This window comes from Theobroma umbraticum, unplaced genomic scaffold (genome assembly GCF_002168275.2).
Source record: "Theobroma umbraticum cultivar Fairchild unplaced genomic scaffold, ASM216827v3 scaffold_67.0, whole genome shotgun sequence".
NCBI lineage: Eukaryota > Viridiplantae > Streptophyta > Magnoliopsida > Malvales > Malvaceae > Theobroma > Theobroma umbraticum.
The window spans coordinates 5,925,325-5,941,924 of record NW_018397262.1 but is presented as its reverse complement, the minus strand read 5'-3'; the positions used below and the strand labels follow the sequence as shown (position 1 = coordinate 5,941,924).

Sequence of the window (16,600 nt, the reverse complement as noted above, 5' to 3'; positions counted from 1 at the left end):
ATATTTTAACTTTTATATAATAATCTTAATTGTAATAATGATACAATGGGCGGTCTTTCTTTACAGTTTTAGGTTGGTCCACCTATCAAATATCTGAATAAAGTAGCATGCTAAATCTACAATGGGGACTTGCATTTAGACCCAATTGACTGCTATGGAGATTGGCTTAAAAGTTATAAACACGTTGATATAGATTTTGGGTAGCCATTTACAGATTGAAATATGTTTTGCCCAAGAACTCTTTTCCATTCTTGAATTTTTGGGAACCTACCCTTTGAAATGTGAGATAATTGAAAAAGTTTACAAGAAAAGTAGGATACTCGTTTGGTTTTATATTATTTACAATCCCAAAGAAACAACGCAAACATAAACAAGAAAAGTACAAGAAAGGTCAAGAACTGGGGGAAGAAAGAAACAGGAGCTCTAGTGAAATTTTGTTTCAGCTTTGGTCCTCTGACTCCTCTTGGTCTTGGGAGAAGAAAACCATAGCAATCTTTGTTCTTAATGTGAATCCCAGTGAGTCCAATTTGTTTCACTCCCCACACGTGGAATGCTGTTAACCCTCGTGTAGACATCAACCTTGAAATTAGAACCGCAGATCACTCCTTCACTGTCTATCCTTGGCATTGCCCTGATTTTGTTCATTGGATGCTCGAAGCTCATCAGGCCTCCCTCACTGTGGAACATGAATCCTGCAAATCCCCACAATTGAATGATGAGTTACATCAGATCGTGTCTAAATATATAATGACATAAAAAGATTTCCTAGGAATCATTTACTTGGATGGAAACGATGCAGGTTTTGATCTTAAAGCCTCTAGGTTTGAGGAACCAATTCCATCAGAAAAAGGAACCTGTCAAGTACCTGTTGGGAAAGGAGCAAAGGATTTGGCACAGCCCTCTTTGATGACCTCCAAATCATCAGATATAACCACAGAGCCATCAGCTGCAATTCCCCAGTACAGCTTAACCCCACCATCAGAACCCTGCAATCTCAGAAGACGCAACTTCACTGTTACTCGGTCTCCAGGAGTGTTTCAGTTAATTTTTTTTCTATGTTTTTCCATAAGTTAGGAAGGTCGAGCCACTTGGAAAAAGAGGAAGAATCGGAGCAAATAGCCAATATGAACTAAAGATCTCATTTGATTCCCATTTGCCTTAGAGTACAAGTCAATTCTAATACTGGAAATATCGACTTACCAGTGCAGCAAAAACAGTTCCAGCCTTGCTGTCATAGATAACAAAGGCAAAGCTTCCATCAAGGTCCTTAACAACCTGATCAGCAGGGTACGGACCCCTGTCACGCAGGGTCCTATATGCTTCAATCACAAACATCGCCTCATTGCTCCCCTTTGACAGACCATATTGTCTATTCAGCGTACAAAGATTGTTCAAGCTCCCTAGGAATAGGCAGTATATGTCATCAAACCCACAAAACAACCTGCAAAAGTAACCCCAATAGAAACCATCGATCATCATATCAGCAATTTCCATATATAAACACACACAGACCATTTCCCTGTAGAAAAACAGATACCTCTGATGAACTAAATAAGGACTTTCAGGGCGAACATAAGCTAGAACAGCAGCGTTGCCAAAGCTCATGGAAAAAGTGTTATGAGGGTAATGAGAAAGGAACTCATTCAGCGTTTCTTCAGGGAGTTTAGGCTTCTTAGAAGATTTGTGAGAAGCTGGACTGTTCAGCTCCTCAGGAGGGTGAGCAAATGCCTTGTGGAAAATTGCCAACATTTTTTCCTGTCACTCTTTCAAACCAGACAGAAAAATCTTATAAAAAAATGATTAGATTTTATGCGAGAATATGCCAGATGAAATGGAAATAAAGATTGCCCTGTGGGTTTCAATCAGTATTTATCGGATTTCAAATTCTTGTGGGGATATTAAAGTAAAATGGTTGAAGGTAGGAAGTATATCTTGATTGGCGGCCTGATATTGAGCGTGATGGATAAGGATTCTCGGACCCCAATGTATTCTTATCTTCAGGAAACTTTCCTTTGTTAGTTTTCTGACACGATACAATAATGTGTCTCTAACCTGGAGGAAATGCTGCTTTACCACTCTCATTTGCCATCACTGAGGGCGTTATTTGTCCTTTCCCTGTTGATTATCTCATTTGATTAGCCACGTATAAGACTTCTTTACCTGAGGTTGAACATCACCACCACCAGAAGATTTACCAGTTCAGTCTGAAATTATTCCAGACTTACATCATTTAATTACCCAAATGCAAACAACTTTGCTTAGGATGACATATCCAAAGAGCAAAGGGTCTTGAAACCAAGTCAAATCTTTGACTAGGTAACATGTGAATAAGTTAGAATAGATGAGTTCACTGTTCGTTCCCACTCTTCATTCTGTTTACACTTTATTCTAGCCTTTCCTTTTCATTCCCATGAATTAAAATATCAAAGTATTGAACAAATTGGATATGGTTTCGTATGGGGGGCTTATCAGAAGACTGGTAAAAACCTGAGACGTCAGAATTAATCCGCAGCCAGAAATAAGCCAATGTTTTCAGTGTCCTGTGGATGGGCTGGCACCATGTATTTTACTATTTTTTTGTCTAATTGTTGCAAGGAAAGACCAGTGAAGAAAATGATGAACGGCCTTATCTTTTTTGTTTCTTTATAATTTTTCTAACTCTGGTGGATGCCCACCTTATCATGGCAGTCACCATCTCCAGTTGATTTTTTATTGAAGAATATTAACTACTGTTTATAATAAGGATTTAACCACTGATATAAATAGAAAAAATCTTAAGTATATTTTTTATAATTTTAATTTTTCTCACACAGCAATTTATAATTTTTCTTTCCAATTCATAAAACTTTGTGGATATTTTTTTCAATTAATGTTTTATATATAATTTTTCTTCTCACAGAGGATAGGTGTTTAATTTTTCTAATAAAATTATAAAAATATGCTCAAGGTATTTTCTTAATTTTATTAAAAAAATTAATAATATAATGTTATAGATTGTACATAAGGGAGAGATGAAATAGATTTTAAGGGTATTGATAAGAGGTTTTTTCACTTAATAAATATATTTTTTGAATTAAAAGTATGGACTTGTGATAAGTGGTATTAAAATTTATCTAATTTAAAACTTCTAATGAAAGATACCATGATGGAAATAAAGTCAAACCGAGATAGATCTTCTAACAAATACATAATTGAATAAAGAACTTATCTAACGCGAGACTTCTTAATAGATACCATAATAAAAAAAAAATTAGATTAAGGTGAATCATTTGACAAATGCACAATTAAATAAAGAATTTATGTAACTCGAGACATCACAATTAAATAAATAACTTATCTAACTTGAGATTTCTAATAACAGATATCACAATTAAGATAGGATCAAACCAAGGTGGATTCTCTCGTGAATGCACAATTGAATAAAAAACTTATCCAACTTGAAACTTTTCATGAGAGATATCACGATCAAGTTAAAGTCAGATCAAGGTAAATCCTCTAATGACTGTACAATTAAATAAAAAACTTATCTAATTCGAGATTTCTCATGAGAGATACCACAATCGCAATAACATTAGACCCAGATGGATCTGTTGGTGAATGCACAATTGAATAAAGAACTTATCTTCTTATGAAAAATATCATGATCGAGATAGGGTCAGACCAAGGCAGATCCTCTGGCGAATGCACAATTGAATAAAAGAACTTATCTAACTCTAAACCTCTTATGAGACATATCACGATCGAGATGTGATCGAGATACGATCAAACCAAGGTAGATCTTTTGGTGAAAACACAATTGAATAAAAATCTTATCTAACACTTTATGATTCAATAAAGAACTTATTTAACATGAGACTTCTCATGAGAAATAGCACGCTCGAGATAAGGTCAGATCAAGGTGAATCCTTGGTGAATGCATAATTGAATAAAGAATTTATCTAACTCGAGCTTTTCATGAGAGATACCACAATTGAAATAAGGTCAAACCAAGGCGAATCCTCTGGCGAATGCACAATTGAATAAAAAATTTATTTAACTCATCACTTCATGATTGAATAAAGAATTTTTTTTTTTACTCAGATTGAATAACGAACTTATCTAACTCAAGACTTCTCATTAGAGATAGCACGATTAAGATAGAGTCAAACTAAGGTGAATCCTCTGACAATGCACAACTGAATAAAGAATTAATCTACCTTGCTAATGAGTGATACCGTGATCAAGATAGGATTAGAATAAAGTGGATCTTTTGATGATGCACAATTGAATAAGATAAAATATCATAAATTTCACGTTAATAAAAAATAAAATGAATTTTGAATTTATAAATAATTATTTTTCTTCACTTAATAAATATGTTGGATTAGAATTACGAGTCGGTGACAAATAACTCTTGTGAAAATTTCAAAATTTTAAAAAGTGTTGGGGAAATTGAGGTCAAAATTAAAAAATAATTTTAAAATGTAATGTTAATAAATATGTATAAAGATCCGGATATTTTCTTAAAATATGATTATCCAGAACTGGAATTAGCCTCACCCATATGGCACCTTTGTTCAGGCCAAGCTGAAAAGTTTGATAAACCTTTGTTCAACTCCTACAAGATGACACGACAATCATTGAAACACAAATCCACATGAAAGTTGAAATGACATCATCTGCTTTAAGGCTTCTTCCTCCGTCCATTGCTCTCTCTCTGCCTCATGAACACTACGTCTTAAGCCCATTGGCTGCCTATGATGTAAAATGTTCAGAGCCACAGTCCAAGCCCATCAGGATTTGGAAAAGAGATGTTGGGCTTAGCCCAGTTCAACCTTCATGAGCAAGTCAATGGATATGGCTCGGTAGAATTGGCCCATTGGATTTTAAAGTGGGCTCAATATATACACTTTTCTCAAAATAAAGGTCTTCTTTTTAAATCAAATCCATCCCCCTCTTTTTTTCAGAAAAATAGTATTTGTTGTCACGTACATTATAATGGAAAAGTAATTTTTTCAAATAATAATTATGTATAAATATAAAAAATTTTAAAGTGTAAAAGTTGATATTATAAATAATTAATATATTGTAATATTGATCAATGAATTTTTCTAATAATATTGGAATTAATCAAAATATTTTTTTATGAAAATTACTTAACACAATTATACACTTATTTACAAATCAAATAAATTTTATTAATATTTAGAATAAAAATATTTTAAAATAATAATTAATAAATATAATGAATAAATATATTTGTTTTCATTAATTAAAACTTTTTTCAATATATATATATATAGATTATAAATTATAGATAAATGCTCGATTCATATCAAATATAAAACCCTAAATGCCCTTATTCATCGACGGAATACCTTTTGCAGTCATAATTCAATGTATGATAAAAATTTTTTTTTAATGAATTTAAGTTTCAAGTCCAAATAAGTTTGAATAAATAAATAAAGTAATCACTTTTGAAATGAAAAAAAATTATTACACATTATAAGAAAGACAAAAGAGAGACTCGAATCTAATTGTTAGTATAAAACATATATATAATCAAATATTTAGATTTTTACGCTTATTCGAAAGTAATTTTTTTAACACAATAGCATTTCTTTAAATATTCTTTTAAGACTATTATTATATAAATAATTATTATAAAATAAATCTAAAAGAACAACTATAAGTGAAATATAAGAGAGAGTATTTAAAAGAAAAAAAGTATTTAGCAGGAGAGAAGAAATCTTATTGAAGTGTGTATACAAATGAACTAGAATGGGCCTATTTATAGGCGAATAACCCCTTTACAAGATAAAGATAACACTTAGAGATTAGGATCTGATTTACATCAAATTTGGATATAGATAACATAAATGGATATTCACAAAAATATTCATAACATTCCCCATTGAATATCCATTGTATTAAGAATATGTCTCGTTAAAACTTTACTAGGAAAAAATTTCATGGGAAAAAATCCAAGTGAAGAAAAAAGAGTACATAATCTTTTTAAGAATACGCTTTTAAAATACTGCCTCATTAAAAACCTTATCAAGAAAAACTCAGTGGGAAAAAACTTGATGAAGGGAAAAAGAGTACAGTGCGTATTTTACTCTCTTAATAACTACATTATAGAGATATTTAAAATGAAGCATTCTAACTTTTCAAATGTTGTAGTAAAAAAGGTTTTAGTGAACAAATCTGCTAGGTTGTTACTTAATTGAATATGTTGAATACTTATTTCACCCTTTTCTTAGAGATCATGAGTGAAGAAGGATTTTGGCGAACTGTGTGTTTTGTTCGATCGCCTTTAATATATCTTTCCTTTAATTGTGCTGTGCAAGCAATATTATTCTCAAATAACGTTGTTAGAATTTTCTTCTTGGTTGACAAGCCACACATTTCTTGAATATGTCGAGTTACAAATCTTAACCAGACACATTTACGATTTGCTCACGAGTTGCTAAAATTTCTCCATATGTGAACAAGTAACTTATCTAGGATCGAGCTTTGTGTGGATCAGATGAATATTTTGCATCTGCATAACTAATTAAAATTTATTTTGAAGCATTTGAATAATATAATTTCGTATCCATTGTTCCTTGGAGATATCGAAGTATATATTTAATTCAATTTCAATGTCTTCTAGTTGGAGAAGAACTATATCTTGCTAATAAATTCACAGTAATTGATATATCAAGTCTTGCATTGCTAGCAAGATACATTAGTGCTCCAATTGCAATAACATACAGACTTCAGGACGAAAAAGTTCTTCATTATCCTCACGAGATTAAAAAAGTTCTTTTTTACATCTAATGACCTTACAATCATTGGTGAACTTAATGGATATGCTTTGTCCATATAAAATCGTTTTATCATTTTGCGATATAACTTGATAGATGGACAAATATTCTATTTGTCAAATGTTCAATCTAAAGACCCAAAATAAAATTTTATTTTTCAAGGTTTTTCATCTCAAATTCTCTCTTTAAGTAATCCAAGGCTTTTGAAAACTCTTCAGGAGTTTTAATAATGTTCAAGTTATTAACATAGACATCAATTATAATAAATTTATATCTAAACCCTTTTTATAACATTCATGGGCATATAGGATTATTTTTATAGCCTTCTTTCAACAAATATGCACTAAGGCAATTATACCAAATGTGTCTGGATTGCTTTAATCCATATATATATTTATTTAATTTGATAGAATAAATTTCTCAAGAATTCAAATTTTGTGTTTCAGGTAACTTAAATCCTTCAAGGATTTTCATATAGATATCAATATCCAATGAGCCATATAAATAGACTATAGCTATATTACTTAGACGCATTTCAATCTTCTCATATATTGCCAAACTAGTTAATATAGAATTTTAATTGCATCCACCACAAAGAATATCTCTTCACCTTCAATACTATATCTTTAGAGAAAACCTTGTGACAAGCCATGCTTTACATCTCATAATCTCATTTTTCTCATTTTATATTTGCACAAATACCCATTTATCTCATTAGTTTTACATCATTTGATGTATGGACTACAGATCCAAAAACTTTATATTTTGCAAATAAATTCAATTCTTCCTTAATTATGTCTTTCCACATTAGCTAATCATTTCTTTGTCTACATTCTTTAATAAATAAAAATTCAAGATCCTCATTTTTCTTCCATAATATTGAGCTCTATATTATATACAAAATATCATCGACGTTTATTTATCGATTCTATCTTTTCCTGTCATGACATAATTGATTGAGATCTCTTCACTTTTAATGATTTCAGGTACCTGAATTTGTTCTGAAATTTTTCTCAATTACGTCAAAGGTCTCTTCTAGAGTTTTTACTTCTTCTTTTTTACTATCTTAAATATTTGCTCCTTTTTTTTTAGGATTTTATCTTTGGAACTGATTGGTCTCCATACTTCTAGTGTGCCTTGTCCTATAGGGACATCAATGCTAATAGAAGCATTTGCAGCTGGTACTTAAGATTTAGTTATTCTTTTAGATTAGTAAATACGTTTGACAACTAATTTACTATATTTTACAAAACAATAATCTTTCGAACTTCAAGTTCATATTGATTTTTGTGAGGATCAAAACTAGATAATGATATTCATTCTAAAAAATTTTCTTTTGCAGCTGCTTATTTTTTCTCTCCCCCTAATGTTGGAAAAATTATTTCATCAATATGACAATTGATAAACTTTGTCATGAATAAATCTCCTATTGATAATTTTAAATATTTAATTACAAATGGAGGTTCATATCCAACATATATTCCTAACCTCCTTTGAGGATCCATTTTTGTGCGTTGTGGTGGGGTAATTGAAACATATACAGCACATCCAAAAATTCTTAGATGGAAAATATTTGGTTTCTAATCATAAACCAATTGTATAGGGAGAATTTATAATAACTCGTTTGGTTTGATGCATACAAGTACTATTGCATCTAAAATTATATGCCCCCAAGCAAATATTGAGAGTTTGAATTTCATAAGTAATAGCCTTTCAATTAGTTAAAAGTGTTAAATAAATAATTTTTCTATTGAATTTCAATAGTTATTGCAACTAATATGCAATATTAAAGGCTTGAGATGTAAATCCACCAGCATTGTCAAGACAAATAATCTTGCTTATATAACTAAGAAGATGTGCTTGCAAATGAATGATTGCAAATACCAAATTACAAGTTGATAATAAGCACACATGTGACCATCTAGTCGATGCATCGATTAAAACTGTAAAATATCTAAATAGTTTACATGGTGGATATATGAATCCACATATAACATTGAATATTATTCAAATACGTAGATAATTCAGTCTCTACTTTAGCTGGTGATACCCTTATAACTTATTTGCCTTCAGAGCAAGCAACACATAAAATTCATTAGGTTGAAAAATCTTCTGATTTTTCAATGAATGATAAATTTTCAATCATTTTTTTTACATCAGTATTGATTCGAGATGGTCCAACCGGTCATGCCAAACATTAAATTCATTAGTAAACTTCTGGTTTACTATGAGTTTCAATTATTTTAATATTTGTATAGTTTAATTCTAAGACCAGAGCAAGTAAATTTTTTTTTTCAACACACACTTTCTACTTGAGATAATAAAGGTAATATAGAGGTATTAAGTGTCTCCATTCATTGTCTTAATATAATATCTATTCAGACAAATATCCTTAAAACTTAATAAACTTCTTTGAGACTTAATAGAAACTAATACATCTTCTATTACTTTATTCCTCAAGATAGTAAAATATTAGCTCTTCTAGAGCCTCCAATTAATCTTGTACTACCAAATATTGAACTGACATTGATTTTTTTTTTTATATCTTTAAATATAATGTGTGTTGTAGCAATGTCTGCTAGACATATGTTTACATTATTGATCTTAGATCCAACAAGATCAATATCTATATTTTCTTCAATAAAATAAACTATATACAATAAGAAACTTGCAAGTTAGCATAAAAGAATATTAAACATAGAATTAAAACACATAATAAGAATATATCATTTAAATATAATAAAAACATATTAAAACATGTTCATAATATAATTATCTTAAATATACCAATTACTATTAAGTTTATTCTCGGATATTTTTATTACCAATCATATAATCAATTCCTCTTTCAAGGTAGACAAATATCTTGATGTGATATATCAACTTGGCCATGATTAAAATTATCACAAGATGTTTCAATTTTCAATGATGCTTGATAAAATTTAAGACGTACAACAAGTACGTGACCAAGGATCTTTCATGCCACATCAATAACAATATGTTTTCTATATTCATTTTATTCTTTTCATTATTTATCCACTTCTGGTGGGTTATAAGTATTCATCCACTTCTTGATGGGTTATCCATTTCTGGTGGGCGAGTGGGTTAAGGTATTCATTTACTTTTGGTACGTTAAAATTATTCATCTATTTGTAATAGGTTACAAGTATACATCCACTTTTGGTGGTGATTCACACATGATGGGTTATCCACTTCTAGCATGATGGGTTATCCACTTCTAGTGGATTGTAGGTATTCATTCATTTTTGTAGTAAAATTATCTATCCACTTCTAATGGTAAAATTATTCTTAAATTCAGATGATAAAATATCCATCCATTATAAAATAATAATTAAAATAGTGATAGTGTAAATTGTTATGGCCATCATAATTAAATGATATTGTATTCACTTCAAGGAATGGATGAATTCATTATTATGACCATAATTATTAAATGATGTGGCATTCACTTCAGGGAATGAACGAATTCATAATTTTTTATTAGTATCTCATTTGTCACATTCACTTTAAGGAACGAACATTCATAATTTTTATTAGTAGTTCATTTGTCACATTCACTTCAGGGAATGGACATTTATGGTTTTTCATCAATAGATATATAATAGCAAATTCACTTTCCAATCAAGAGACAAAATATAATTTATAATAGTAAAATTCATATTAAGTTAATTTTAAGAGAATGAAAATATTAAAGAGATATCGAGTCACTTACCTGATTTTCTTTAAAATAAGAAATCAAAAACCCAATTATTGAAATCTTTTTGAAACTTGAAGATGATGAAAATATAATAATTCTAAAACTTGAGAGATCTAAAACTTGAGAGATTAGAGAATCGTGTTGATAACGTGTTATGAAATAAATCTAAAAGAACAACTATAAGAGAAATACAAGAGAAAGTATTTAAAGGGAAAGAAAGTATTTAAGAGAAGAGAAAAAATTTTATTAAAGTATGTATACAAATGAACTAGAGGGGGTCTATTTATAGACGAATAACCCCTTTACAAGATAAATATAACACTTAGAGATTAAATGGATTATATTCTAATCTAATTTGATTTACATCAAATCTAGATATAGATAATATAAATAGATATTTATAAAAATATTTATAACAATAATAACTTTATCTAATATATTAAAATATATAAATATTATTATAAATAGTATTTTAAATTAACTTCTAATGACTGCATATGCATGATATTTCTGTTTAAAATGTAAAATTTGAATTTTTTTTAAATAAAAAAAACTAATACCAATATTAAAATTAATGTACTGACAAAACTCATATGATCGGTATAGCTTGCGTCCCCCTATGCAGAAGCACGGGCTTGAAGCTTCAACCCAGAAAAGATGGGTTTCCTTTTCCGAGATGAACAGGAAAAGGGCGGTGGGGACGAGTATTTATCCATTTGTTCACACAAACGGCGTAGAATGTTGAATTTTCTCAACAAAAACAGCCGTATAATTCCAAACGAAGATCCGAAATCGCATTACGCAAGTATCTTCCTGATTAAATTCCAATGTGTAGCCGTTTGATGTCCACCGTCAACCAAGTACGGCGATAAGCTACCCCTCCTCTCACTCTCACTCTCACTCACACGCTTCTGCCCCAATCTCCCTCCCATGTGTTCTTCTCATGGTTTACTCTTTCGTCTTATCGTTATTATAATATTATATGCACTTTATCTGTCACATGAGAAACGTACGGAGCATGACAGCTAATTCATCTCTGGGTTCTTCATGTGCAACTTGTCTGTTGTGTTGTCTCTTGTCTCTTTTGGCTTTTTCTTTTCATTTCTCTTAACCGAATGCCCATTTGGCTGTTTTTGATGTTAAGATAATTGGGTTTTTGTTCATTAATGAGTTCATAGTGAAGTAATTCAATTTGGTTTTCGTTTTCTATGATGGGGCTGAACATAGGCATGCATGGGCATGCATGATTTTTGCCTGATGCTCTTTGTTTTCTGCTTTGTTGAAGTTCTGCCAAGTGTTCTCCTTTGCCATTTGCTCTTGGATTTGATCACTTTGGGGCTTGAAGAAATTGGAATCACAACATGAGTTATAGTCAAGCTGATGTGTAAAGTGGGTTTACTTGCTGCAATTAAAAAGCTTAACAAATGAATAGGTAAGAGAGGTGGTCAGATTTTTGTTTTTGTATGAATCAATTCAGTCTAGTTCAATTTAAATATAGCAAGAAAGTAAAGAATTGGATTCTTTTTCTAAGTTTAAAAACTAAACCAAATGGGATGCTTCAAAAATCCAAATGAGTAAGTTTAGTTACTTCAATATTGAATTTTTAATAGAGATTTTGATTCAATTTGCAATGATTCTTTTCAGTTTACCTATTAGATTAATGATTAATTATTGCATAGCTTTTGTTTTCTCTTTTTATGATAGTACCTTGTCAGATGCATGTAAGCGTGCAATAAGGGACCATTCAGCACGAAATAATGCACTTTTGGGATGAATCCATAGCAAAATTAATTGAATAACATCTGCAAAACATGTGCCCACATGACTAAAAGAAACTGAAATTGCTACAATTTCAAGTTATTGGGTGGGGATCTAAATCAAGTACAAGTAGCCTTGATTGAGAAAGGGTTTAAATCTGTTTTATCAGATTCTGTATCTAATTGAGTCAATACAATTAGGGTGGTGTAGTCGTGTCTAAAAAGAGCAGATAGCCATTTTTTTCAAACACAAAAGCAAGCTTTAGACAAAACCTGTCTGCTGACCTTTAATCTTTGAAAGTGAAACTCAAGCACCATTCCATGGTTCTTTCTGAAGCACTTTTTCCCTCTTTCTCTTCTCTGTACAAGGAAACAAAAAATGATGAGCTGGCCTCAACATCAATTTCTTCTTCGACAAAACATGGATATTCACTTTTATAATTGTGAGGACAAAATTTGACATGGGGAGGCTGTCTTAATTAGAAGAAGAAAAATCTTACAAGGAATCTTTGCTTAGTGATGATAAGCCATAGAAATTTTCATTTCCATAAGTGTATTGGACAATTTTGTATTATTTCTGGTTCTTGCAAAAGGGCGCATCACATTCACATGAGTCACTGTAGTCCTACATTGAAAGGGATTACTATATAAAAATATCAGTTGATATTGGCCATACATCATTTTCTAAACAAAGCAAAATAAGACCAAACCCAAAAGAAATGAAAAAGGAGAAAAACCAAACATGAATCAGAATCAGAATCAGAATCAGGCACATGCATATCGTAGAAAGAGAAGGAATAGCCTTCCAAAGTTAGCAGTGCTGCAAGTAAGTTTGAGTGACTTTGAAAGTTGTGAGTTTTGGCTCAATTTAGCTTTCATTTCTTAATCAAGTTGAGTCCAATGTGAGCTTGTTTATGTAATATTTACTAAATATACACATAGAACATGTATTGTCTCCAAGTTATAGTTCAGTTTGAGGTTGCTGGACAACAACATGAATTCAATTATTTCAGTCCATGAGCTCAGTCTTGAGAATATTGTAACTGATTTTTAAAGTTATAGAGTTAAAATTAACAGAAAATTGTAAGAAATAATTTTTTCATAAGTTTAATTTAAAATTATTTTTATTATAATTTTAATTATTTTTAGTCAATTTTTGACATAATTTGATAATAATTTCTTTTAAACAATTTTAGATAAATTAAAATGGTTTAGGTTTTCTTCGTCCCGTCATCCAGATAAAAGTTTTAAATTAAATCTCGATTTCTCTCTTGTCAAATATTATCTATCTTACCATCCAATTTTTTCTCATCATATCAAAAAGTAGAGATGACATCAAAGTATGCGTTTTAGGTTCTTGGTTTTATTAGTTTATTTATAAAATCTCAAAGTTGATAGATTGAAATTAATTAGACATATTTGTAGATTAAAATATTATATGACTTTGGCAACTTAAATTAGCTGTGAACAGGGAATTCAATTAGTTATTAGGTATTGCATTACTGGTTTTTAGGCATTATGTTATTGATTTTTAGGTATGACAAGACTAGTTTTAGGCATTGCGTGGCTTAATCATTACGTCTCTAATTTTTAGACATTGCGTAACTGATTTTTAGATAATGTCTAAGTCATTCAATACTTAAAAACTAGTCATGCAATACCTTACTAACTACAATATCTATCAACCAGTTACGCAATATTTAAAAATCAATTATGTAATGTCTAAAAATTAGTAATGCAATGCCTAAAAACTAATCACATAATGTCTAAACTGGTTACATAATGCCTAAAAACTACTAAAACTACTGAATTTCATTTAACAAAATTAACAATTTTAAACAAGACACCATATTCCATTTAACAATATAATCAACAAATATGCCTACTTGATAAATAATACTCAAAAGGTTTTTCTTCATATAGCAAAAACCACTCTAAAATACTTAAAAATGTTCAAAACGCTCAAAAGTTTTTTTCCATGTATAAAAAATCACTCCTTCCATGTATCAAAAATCACTCTAAAATGCTTAAAATGCTTAAATATTTTTCTTTCTGATAAAAAATACTTCAGAGATAATGATCTGGCGAGAAAAACTCAAAAAATATGAGTTGGTTTGAAGTGCGGACCTTAACGTATGAATCGGTTTCATTAAAAATAATTTTATTCAAAATTAATTTCTTTTGGTTACAAATAATTAAAATTATAAAGAATGTTATTTTTAAAAATACTTTATGTACAAGAGGTATTTTTGAAAAGAACCCTAAAATTAATGAAATAAACTGAGTACGAACATGCTAAAGGCTCAGCTAGGTTCAATCTGATTACATTCTTACAACATGAATTGCATATAATTAAGCAAAGCATACTCTTGGAAGAACAGCAGGCCCTGAAAACCAAGCTCTTGCAACCTGTTCCTTTCAGCTCAAAAAGCATGGCTAAATGACCTAACCTTTTTAGGTCTGGACGTACCCCCGAGAAAGCATATGCTAAGAAAGATTCTTGACTGCACGCTAGTTGGTAAAGGGTTTCCTTTCTTTTAAAATGTAAAGAAGATGAGGCCATTACATGCATCATGTAAATAATTGCAAGGTGCGTGCTTCTGGTTATTAAATGGCTAGACATTGTTCTGTTAAGACTGTTTTGTTTATTTTTTGTCTCTTTTTCTGTTGATCAGTCTTCAAAGCATGTGAGGATATTCTTGAAAGGACTTATACTCAAGTCATATGCTAACAGCAGGTAATTTAATATTGGAATCCTTGTCAATCTTCAACAAAAGAAGAGGATAAAAGAAATGTTAAGGGGCTAAGAATTATTTGCAATGACTTGTTTCTTCGTCAAAAATATTTGTCTTGGAAGATGTGAGATATGGGTTGATATTTTTGTTGGGGTCCATAGTGGAAGAGAATTTTGACTGCTGATCTGCTGATCAACTAGTAGTTTTGGTCTAACTTCAGTTCTGTTTCCAATTGCAGTGTGAGATATAACATGAATTGGAAGGATTGGATTGGCCTTGCAACGTGCAGAATTAGACGCATTAACTAATTTTACTAAAAGAATGGTGAAATAAAAAGAAAAATACTAAAGAGAGAAGAATCGAAAAATTGAATTCAATTGTATTCAAAAGGGTGAGATTTGAATTTTTCTTTTTAAAATTAAACATATCGAGATAGAAAATAAATATCTAATGAGTGAATCTTAGATTAATTTAAAGCTTTTCCATTCCTACTCATGATTCAAGTCACTTTGTTGGCAGGCTATATACCCCATGAGGTTCAATTCAAAACATCCCTCAGTCATTCTTGGTAATGAAATCTGATAACTTTTCAACAATGTACCTTTCTATATGCCTCAAAGCATAAGGAGAGGTTGAGATGTAGCATCAATTAGTAGTGAAGAGAGAGAGAGAGAAAGAGAGAGTCCTACTTTCAATCCATTGATTCATTTCCTCTTCATATGCTGACATGATTTTTGGGTCCCCCCTACCTTTTGTCCCTTCTCTCCTTTTCTTTAAGCTATCAGACAATGGGACTTTTTTTTGTTCATTGTCCAAAAAAGAACAAGAGTAAAGGTTGCATCATGCATGGGCAAATGGTTGAACCTTGAAAGGTAAATGTGTGGGCTAGCAAGCACTGTTCTCTTTGATGCAGGGCAGTTCACAGATGCATTGACAGTGGCTTTCAGATCATGGACTCTTTGAAGGTCTCCTGCTCGTTTGACCTTATCAAGGAGATTAAAGAAATGGTTGAAGAACATGTTGGTTTATCAGAAATCAAGAGTTGGGAAGAGATTAGATTAAATGATATCTCAGCATTGACAAAAGGAGAAACCTTCTCAGATTTAGCTAATGGCTTTGGCAGCAATTGGTTGAACAAAAAGTTGGGATAAATTGACCATTTCTATTTAGATAATTCAATAGTTTCATGTATTCCATGGTGATTCCTTTGTCTTTATGCAAATGAGAAATGCACCCAATATAACCCAAAGTATATTTGATAGACCAAAAAAGGGTTAAATCATTGCTTAAATTTGAAGGTCACCATGGCTCCTTTAAGAATAAGGAGTCAGCTTCAACTCTCCACTTTCTCAAACTTACTAGAAGGAAAGAAACAAAGGGAAATCTTTGCTTCCACTTTTCATTTTTCCACAATGCAAACAATAATTTAAAAAAAAGGAAGAAACGGGATTTGAACTCGATTCTTAAATCAAGAAATCATATACCGATTATTGAATTAAATATTTGAATTTAAATGAATGTAACAGAAAACTCCGTCTAGATCTTATCCATTTTATATTTATATTGTTAATGCCAGTGGAAGTGCTCTATGATATATCTTGC

General features: G+C 30.8%; 1 protein-coding gene across 1 annotated transcript; it reads right to left on the bottom strand.

Moving 5' to 3' along the window:
• Positions 1–239: 239 nt before the first annotated feature.
• Positions 240–1,877, bottom strand: LOC110419383 (aluminum induced protein with YGL and LRDR motifs). The gene is made up of 4 exons (XM_021432400.2): positions 1,538–1,877; positions 1,201–1,441; positions 866–986; positions 240–692 (listed from the first exon to the last, which is right to left on the bottom strand). The coding sequence occupies exons 1-4, from the start codon at positions 1,747–1,749 to the stop codon at positions 502–504; spliced, it is 765 nt and encodes a 254-aa protein (XP_021288075.1). The 5' UTR covers positions 1,750–1,877; the 3' UTR covers positions 240–501.
• Positions 1,878–16,600: the final 14,723 nt, after the last annotated feature.